The 9893-nt window shown below is 39.8% G+C and overlaps 1 protein-coding gene across 1 annotated transcript in view; it reads left to right on the top strand.

The window, feature by feature from the left end:
- Positions 1–542: 542 nt before the first annotated feature.
- The window catches only part of GABRG3 (gamma-aminobutyric acid type A receptor subunit gamma3), a gene marked incomplete at both ends in the record, with an annotated part of 671827 nt that continues 662476 nt past the window's right edge, over positions 543–9893 (top strand). Inside the window, one exon of the mRNA XM_081326819.1 lies at positions 543–595. Within this exon, the coding sequence (XP_081182945.1) occupies positions 543–595 (53 nt within the window). The remainder of the gene's footprint in view (positions 596–9893) is intronic.

The following is a 9893-nucleotide window of genomic DNA, read 5'->3' as shown; positions in this document are numbered from 1 at the left end:
CGCGACCCCGCACAACCAGCCTCCCTGGCAGACCCAGTGCCTGGCCAGGGGCCCGGCGAGGTCCAGAGGAAGCGTCCCGCTCCGGGCTTCGGGACTTCTCCCGTTCTGCCTCGCGCCACCTGATGTGTTTTCTGCAGGTGCCTCCTCCTTCTGGGACGAGTCCACCACCCGAGGGACCTGGCTAAGGCAACTCCCGGGACCACGGAAGGGCGGCGTGATTCCTTCAGGAAAGTGACTGTCGCCGGGGGAGTGCGCGGGAAGGGGAGAAGGACGGACTGGAGCGCCTCGGACCATCACCTGTCAGAATCTGCGGAAGATCCTAGCGCCCCTTTGGATCGGAGCATCTCGCTTTGGAAGGGCGCTACCAGTTTTGGAGACGCGGACTAAAAAAGTGGGATTTTTCTTGCACAGAACAAAAGGGGGAAAAGAAAAGCGATATATACACATCTGTTTTCTACTCCACCCACCCGTTTCTGAACCTCCGGCAACATTTCCTGCAGGGTTGCTGTACTTTCCTCCGGCTTCTCTCGGCGGCCCGGACCATGTCCGCTAAGCTTCTGGTGGTCTTCTTCCTTCTCTCCGTTTTCCAAGCCTGGTAAGTGCCACTAGCGCATTTGTCACCTGCTAATATCCTCCCCTCTCTTTCTTGGGGTTTAAAAAAAATCATCTAAAACAAAACAAATCTTACAGGCAACAGATTCATCTACCCCACCCCAACCCCAACCCCGCACCCCTCTTCATTTCACTTGATCCTTTACAGGACAACGAAAATAACTTGGTTCTTTGGTGAAAGCCCGGTGAAATAGAGCAGGTGTGTTGGTAGGCGCGCAGTGACATTGATTAGACACACAGTAGAGGCGCAGTGAAATTGACTTGGATCTTGACACCAACAACCGCGCAGTCACATCATAACTGAGTACAGCTGCGCCCCCTGCTCTTCGCTGCCTGCCAGGTTTGGGAAGGCAACGAAAACCCGGCCGTGGTTCTGGTCTAGAACCGCGTTCATTTCCAACCCTTGTCTCCCTACCCACTACTTGAATTCCTCTCACTCTTCTGCGCAAAGTTTTTTTCTCTCGACTTCATTTGCTAAAGAACCCGAAGTGAGGTTTTATTCCCTCCATCCCTCTCGCCGTTTTGAAGCTCGTGCGGTTGTCTAGGTTGTCGGAAGAGAGCTTCGGGAGAGAAATGCCGGAGCCGGACGCGTTGACAGGACTCCATTGTTGACGGCAGGCTCTTCGATTGCCTTCCTGTGCTCGGATTCAGTGGTGACGTTAATTTGAAGCGAGAGCTCTTCTGTCTTTGACCGGTCAGAATTTAGGAAAGGCTAGTAAGAGAAGCGAGATGGCGGTGACTCGGTAGACCTGCATATAAAGGAACAGTTTCCCTAAATTAAATAAAAGAAATCCTCCCAAAGAAACCAGGCAAAGTGGTGAAAGCAGTGAGCTTTATTAACCGTGATTGTGTCTCCACAACTGATTTTGGAATGTCTCCAGAGGCTCAGCTTCTTGGGTGGCTCAAAGCGATTGCCTTGAATGGTATTTTGTAAAAGGAGTTTATCTAACCAGGTAGCATCCTTTCAGAATTTATGACATGCCACCGTACCAAACATCTACAATCGCCATGTCAATCGTGAAAGTGATGGTGATTCAGATCTGTTTGCAACTTTGCTGATGTTCAATTTTCTTGGCATTCCATTCCCCAGTTTCGTCTCCCTGCCTCTGCCCCTTTTCCATTCTCAGGAACAACCCTTCATGAAATGGCAATTCTTGGACTGAACAATGGTCAATGATTTGGTTCTATTTATTTGAACTGTTCAAGTTACCAGTAGAGTGGCATCTATAGATTTCTAAACTATCCTAAGATGGTACAGCATCTTTCCCCCTTCTAATTTGCAAGTCACCAAATATACATACACATGTGTGTGCAACCCCAATGCTCTGAACTGGCTTTAAAGGAAGGCTTGGAGGATAAGATTACAAGTGGCTGCTTTTGCTGAGTGCCAGATGTTCTCTTTCATTCATCTGTTGGGGAATGCTAGTTTTGTGGTTTTGTACTTGAGTCTTGCTTGGAGGCTTCATGGAGTCTGGTTACTCTGGAATAGATCCTTGAACTAGAGATATCTAATTAAGATCTTCTTGAATTCCATTTCAAAGCAATGCTTTAATCAACTAAAAAGGTCTTCCTGGTTAATGTGTAACACATCACAATTATTTGAACATAGCTTTTCTTTTCTTTCTTTTGAAAGGCAGATGGCAGGCTTCATCTTACAAGAGGCATTATTCATTCAATATCATGGTTTTTGAAAAGCATAAAAATAAAATATGGACATTTTTCCTTACTCCAAAGTAGGAATAAACTATGTTTTCCTTCTCTGTCCCTCCCCCTCCCCTATGAATGATGAATGATAATGGAGAGGAGGTGGAGTTAGGATAACAAGAAGGAAAGAGATACACATCCTTGACTCAAGTATTATTTCTTGGGTAAATTCTAAGTTTATGCTAATATCTTGAAGGTTTAGTATTTAATGCACAGTTCATAGACAAACCACAACAGAGATCCTGTGAGATGTAGCTTAGTCCTTTAATTTCCCCTATATTGCTTCAATATCATCAGTGGGAGTGGGAGATGAATGATTGTTCCTGGGGACAAAAGCAAATCCCACTATGTTTGTGTGTGTGGTGTGTGTGTGGGGAGATGCCTGAGGAAAACACTGAAGCAAAATATTAGGCTCCTTCGGTCTGCCTTGTTTATTTTATACACATTATGTTTGAGACTTCAGGTGAACATCAAATCAGGTCAATCTATCATATGGAGATTCCAAGATCAGGAAGCACTCAAAACTATGATCACAGAAGTAATTGGCAGATCTAATTCCTGGGATAAAAGTGGCAGGAGGATGGCTGCTACAAAAGATTATCATAATTTATTCATCTGGAAACCACTACAGATTTTCCATCCATAAGTTCTTTCTTAATATTCTCTGGCAGGTATTGAGATAGAGCAAGGTGATAAACAGCCTATTCGATCATCATTTTTCGGCAGCAGTTTACCTAGATGTGGCCAGGGCCATTCTTTTAATTCTTTTTCTCTCCGTAGTTACTGATGTGTGCTCCATGTACCTAAAATCACCAACTTTGCACAGGAAGCAAGTGTAACAACTAAACTAAAAAGGATGCATGACCATTTAGCATATCTCCAGATTTTGGTATTTTCTATTGGAGGAAGGAGCATAATCTGGTTCAAGGTGTATTTCTTAGTTGGCTTTTTGCAAGCCCCTTCCCTAACAAAACAAAACATAGTAAAGCGCACAAAGTGGAGAAATAATGGAGAAGTTCACCAGAAGACCTCTTTCTGCAGGTTGTTTTGGGCTGCTTTGTGAGGCTGCACAAATAGCTATGTTCCTTGCTTAACTTCTAGCTCCATATTCATAATAGTCCTTGGGGATAGGAAGTGACACTATGCTTTGTGTAGGTGTTTCCATGGCTAAGATGTGGCAATGCTCAAATCCTGGACTATTGATGCTGACTTAAAAATTCAGTTCCTCCTGATTGTTGCACCAAATCTAATTGCATTAATGCCTGAAGTTTAAATGTTCCCAGCCCTCTTATATAAAGGCTCTGATGGACCAGACAAATTACACTTTTGTCTATCAACTACTCTGTTTGTTCATTTGCAGACAAGATTCCTTATTTTATTATTCTTATTTTTTATCTTTCTGTCACTTGGAAATTCAGATTTTGCCAAACACATAGTTTTCATTACAAAATAGAAATGGGGTGTGAAATTTGATCCATTTGAGTTTCCAAATAAAATCACCTGGTATGTATGTGGGGGAATTTGGAACACAAGTATATTAAGAAATCTGCAATTTTCCAAAAAATACAGTATAATAACAGCAACCCTCCAAATTAAGTACATTAGGAGAAACAGCAAGCATGCAAAAACTTATGCATTAAGTTGAAGAAAATGCAAACGTTAGAGAGAAAAAAGATGAAAAAAATGAAAAAGTTAGAGAAAAGTATGCATTTTTACCATTCAAACTTTTGGGGGGCAAGTTTGTAATTTTAGGACTGAATTATTGTTGATGAAATCTTTGAAAATGACATCAGATAACAGAATAACAAAGTTGGAAGGCGCCTTGGAGGTCTTCTACTCCAACCCCCTGCTCAGGCAGAAAACACTGTACCATTTCAGACAAAGGGTTGTCCATTTTCTTCTTAACAACCTCCAGTGTGGGAGCATCCACAACTTCTGGAGGCAAGTCATTCCACTGATTAATGTTCTAACTCTCTGAAAATTTCTCTTTAGTTCTAGGTTGGTTATCTCCTTGATCAGTTTCTATCCATTATTTCATGTCCTGCCTTCAGGTGCTTTGGAGAATAGGTTGACCCCATCTTCTTTGTGGCAGTGCCTTAAATATTGGAACACTGCTAATTCTTCTTTTAATTAAAGTAGACATACCCAATTCCTGAAACTGTTCTTTATATGTTTTAGCCTCCAGTTCCCTAATCATCTTTGTTGCTCTTCTCTGTATTCCTTTTAGAATCTCAACATATTTTCTACATCATGGCAACCAAAAATAATTGGCCTTTCCTTTTTAGAGTATGGCAAAGTGCTTGACCAGGTTTATGAGATGACTTAACATCCAAGTCATCTAAGACAGTGGACACCATGCCCACATTCTCTGGCAAATTGTTGATTTTAATGAATGATTTTGAGTGCTAGAATAATCACAAATTGCCCTCTGTATGAATTTGCCACATATTCTGTTTATGCTTATCCCACCATCTTCTTGACTGAAAAGCCCTTAAAAACATCTTCCAAGATATTCCATCTGCTGTTCAATTTGCTCTTTTATACACCTTTTCTACTCTGTCCCATGTGATGGGATGATTAGAGCTTTACATGATTATCCAGATGCAGTGAAACCACATATTTGTATGAACAGAGGAAGTGACTAACCTTTTTATTTCCAACTCCTTCCCAATAATTTTGAAGACAAATGTTTCTTTTGTATCCCCACTGCACACTGAATTGAGATTTGCAGCTCACTATCTCAACCCCATGATCTCTTTATGTTGCAGCCCTGTCTCATTATCACTGCAGGGGTTTCATCCCAAAATTCACAGCACTTTGCATTACATCAAATCTTATTTTGTTGGTCCAGACAAGTCCTTTAGGTGTGGTTCAGAGATCCTGCTAAGATGGACTAAGCTTGGGTTGACTGGATTCAAATGACAGTCTAGAACATAAATAGTGATTTGTCACAATTTAGACTTGATTTGGGCAACATACTCATAGAAGATAAAATATAGAATAATAGAGTTAGAAGGGACCTTGGAGATCTTCTAGTCCAGCCTCCAGCTCAAGCAGGAGACCCTATACCATTTCAGACAAATGATTGTCCAGTTTGTTTTTACTTCCGAAGGTAAGCTACTCCGTTGCTCTAACCATTAAGATTTTTTTTCCTGAGTTCTAGATTGCTTTCTCTTTGATTAATTTCCAGCAAGCCACATAAGGCTTGGTACAATGCATGACCATAGACATCCTTTATATCTCTGTCTTATGATTTTGTTATAAATGAAATAATAATTGGTTCCCTCATAATATAGATAATTAAAGAGATTCTTCACACCATTCAACTGGTTGCTTGGTTTCTCTTCCTTAGTCAGTTACCAGATCATGGAAGATCTCTTACCTGATGACTTTGGCATCCTGATGAGGAGTTAATTGCTAATGAGTGATAGTGGTGATAGTTAATGATTAGCCTTTTGAGTCAGCATCTTGCAAGCAGCATGTATTAGTTGTGTCTAAAGTCTGCAGTTTGTTTAGGTACCTCTAGGAATCATATGGAATATAGTTTATACCACGGTTACTTTCCCCGAAAATCCTGCATAAAATGAAACACAGAGCTCATGGAAATACAGAGTGGTAGGGTATTTTTTTTATCCAAACACATTAAAAATTGTTCATAATTTTTAAAACCATGTGTTACATTGTTCAAACATGTTTCATTTCTTCTCTCATGTTCTATGGATAGCAAAAGCATTTCTTCACTTGTTCTATTGCATGCAGGTATCATAACAGACAAAAGGCACATTTTATTAGCATTCTTTTGTATGTTGTGCATAGTAGATTTGCTCAGATTAAAAGATGATCCTAAGGCTGAGAATCCTTCAACTCTGGGGTAAGGCAAAAACTAATAGGAACAGAGCACGGTTGTGGTTTAAAGGTTTTCCTATGGTGTGAATTCACTTTTATGTGGTTTATCATTTGGCTAAGAATTTGCTTTCTGTGAAAAAAAATTATGGAAACATGGTTAACTTGCATCAGAGATCTGGAAACACACCAAAACCTCTTCCCACCAAAAACAACTGAAGATTTCCCCAACAAAACAAAAGATGCTAAAAAGTAAATGGAGACAGCGCACACAAGTAGAACCATAACTATGCAAATGAGGCAATCAACCAGCCCCAAAGAAAAAAAGACTCCAACACCTTCCCACCAGTAATCAGCACTCAGATCAGCACAAATTAACTCCAAGGTCACTTTCAGACCAACAATCAAGTAAGCAATACCCCAATGAAGAAATTGCCAAAGAAACATTTGCAAAAATATAAATCACCAGGAACCTACACATTACATCCTATAGTTCTGAAGGAGCTGGCACCATATTGTTCTTGATCGGTTGGAAACTGATCAAAGAGAGAAGCAACCTGGAATTAAGGAGAAACTTCCTAACAGTGAGGACAATCAACCAGTGGAACAGCTTGCCTCCAGAAATCGTGGGTGCTCCATACTGGAGATCTTTAAGAAGAGACTAGACAGTCACTTGTCTGAGATGGTATAGCTTCTCCTGCTTGAGCAGGGGACTGGACTAGAAGACCTCCAAGGTCCCTTCCAGCTCTATTCTGTTCTGTTCTGTTCTGTTCTGTTCTGTTCTGTTCTACTCTACTCTACTCTACTCTACTCTACTCTACTCTACTCTACTCTATTCCTGAACCAAAGAACCCTTAAGACCACTCCCACCCACATAGACAGGCCACATAGACCAGAGTACAAACTGAGAGCAAACAGCACGCCTTACTAGCACTGACGATTTTACCTAAATAGGGTAATGAAACATCTGCAAGAAAACAAGCAAGCTCAGAGAGCACGAAGGACCCCTCATTTCAACCTTGAGCTTCAAATATTGTTTTTCATTGGTAGAACTATAACACAACATTATGGTAAATGTTGTGAGCAAGAACAGAAATGGGTTTTGTTGGGAAAATCTTCAGGTGGTTTTGGTGGGAAGTTTTAGTATGTTTCCAGATCTCTGGTGCAAATTAACATGCTTCCATAATTTGCATAATAGCAAATTCTTTTCACAGAAAGCAAATTATTAGCCAAATGATAAACCACATAAAAGTGAATTCACCATAAGAAAACCTATAAATCACAACAGTGCTCTCAGAAACTGAAAATAATGCAGTCTGCATATGTTTTGATCTTTAAATACCGGTAACTCTTAATTTTCCTATTAATTTAATTTAAATTACCTTTTTTAAGCCCGGGTGGAGACTTGGTGGCCTTCCAAATACTTTGAATTCCAATTCCCATTGGCCCCAGACAGGACAATTAGGGAGAGGGGAAGTGATGGGAATTGTAGAACTTAAAATAATCTCAATTCAATCAGAGGGTGTCTTGATTACAGCTCAAGATACAAATTGAAATATTTTTTATTTCCTCCTAAAACTAATGATGAAGATGAAAGTTGAGTTAATTCATTCTCTTCTCCCACCCACATGTATAATCTGGCAACCGTTCATAGCCATTAAACTAAACCTGAAATATTTGTCATGAATGCAAATATACTGTTGTACTCTCCCTTCATGCATAATTTACAGTAGTCATTTCAAGTGCCAATTTCGGTGCATTGTGGTGATTTTAAAGACTTAGTATTCACAGTGCAAAAAGAGCCTGAAGAACATATCCAGCATTTGACCCCGAGAAGATAGGAACAGAAAAATAAAGATAGAAAGGTTAAAGAATGTGCATTTATTTTAATTATTTATGCTGTTCTGGATGAGGTTATTACTCTACTGTTATCCTACCTTTTTTCAATTTTACAGGGAGAGAACCCAGACATTGTAGCTCTTTTTCCATACCCTCCTCTCCCCAGTTATAATACGTGATGTACTTTTATATATTGCTTTTCTTTTCTTATCACAATCTGTTAAATAAAAAGACAAAACACAGTCTCTTTTGTTTTGGTTACATTACAATATGTCCTCATAAAAGATACTGCATGCATAGCTACTTCATTTTCATCGATTAGTTAGTTATTTACAATATTTAGACAGCACCAATCTAAAAGACTCTGGCTAGTGTGTGACAGGGAAAAACAACAATCTAGTAATCAACTCTATAAAAAAACATTACACTCAGTCTACAATCATACCATAAGCCAATACACTGATTTTAGAGTGGTTATAATTCTGCAGAAACAGTTACCCTAACTTAATAATCTGAGCATCACATTCTATTCTACTTGAGTACCTGAGCCATCTTCAGAGGACACTCCCATAGTCCAGTCAGGGAATGATGTCTGGAGTCACCGAAAACTTGAATGAATGATATGCAGCAGTTACAGAATTTAAAGCTCAGCAGCATACACTGTTGGGGGTAGCAGAAATTCCTTGTATATAAAACCATTTCCTTTCTTAGTAGCTCTATCTCTTTATTGCTGGGTTTGTTCAAAGATCAAAAAAGTTATTTTTTTCCAGTTTTGCATTTTACTAATATTTCATAAAGTAATAGAAAGTGTAGGCTAGCTGGTTGCTCAGTAATTTCCAAATACATTGCCTCCTCTTTCTGAATCAAAACCATTGCTTCAACTGACCCATATTACAAAAAACTTTCAGAATTGTTGTTTCTACAGCACAGAATAAATATTTGGTTGTGAATTGACCCTTGATTTCTTGAAGAGAAATTGATAACAAGAAAACCAGGATGGAACTTAAACTTCAGGAATCTACTACACATAGTCCTCAACTTACAATAATTCATATAAGTACCATTTGAAGTTACAAGGGCACTGAAAAAAGTGACTTATGACCATTTTTCACACTTATGACCATTGCTGTACCCCCATGCTCATGAGATTTACATTTGGATGCTTGACTATGACGGTTGCAGTGTCCCAGGGTCTTGTGATCCCCTTTTGCAAACTTCTGGCAAGCAAAGTTGATAGGAAAGCTAGATTCACTGTCAGGACCCATCCCAATCCACATCTTAGGAAAGAAGAACTCTTGGAGACAGGATTGTCCAAACAGGAACTTTTACTAAATCATGATTGACAGTGGATAATCTAGACAGGATCTGGAAACTGTGTCACAGATTGATACATTTAAAGTGTACCCGAGTAAAAACCCCTCCCCTCAGTCCATTTGATCAGTCCCAGATCAGTTAAGCTTCATGTGTCAAAACCCTTCATGGGAAAATAGATCTTCCATGAATTTACAACATCGTTGCTTCCTCCCCTTCAAATTCCAATTGGAGATACAAACCAGAATCTCCCCCACTCTTTCTTTGTTCTTCTCAGTTCAAAGGTTCTTTCTCTGGTCTTTGATGATGGCCCCAGGCAGTCTGAAAAAACAACCTTGCATCTAATGGATAGCGATGGCCAATTAACATCTTCTCTTCTCCTCCTTGGGAATGGCAGAATCCAGTGAAGGGGTGAGATTTAGGTTTGTACAGATAGGGAATTAGGGATGGAATATAAATGGATTCTGACAATCTGCTCTCCTTAAAAGAAAGATAGGTCCACCTGTAGAGAAAATAAAATATAAATGTTAGCCCAGTTTTTTAGGATATTCTGTATGAAACTTCTTAAGCAACTTGGGTGCTCT

The sequence above is a fragment of the Vipera berus genome (genome assembly GCF_964194415.1).
Source record: "Vipera berus genome assembly, chromosome: 4".
Lineage (NCBI taxonomy): Eukaryota > Metazoa > Chordata > Lepidosauria > Squamata > Viperidae > Vipera > Vipera berus.
The sequence above is the reverse complement of the archived record's forward strand: the minus strand, read 5'-3'. Positions and strand labels throughout refer to the sequence as shown.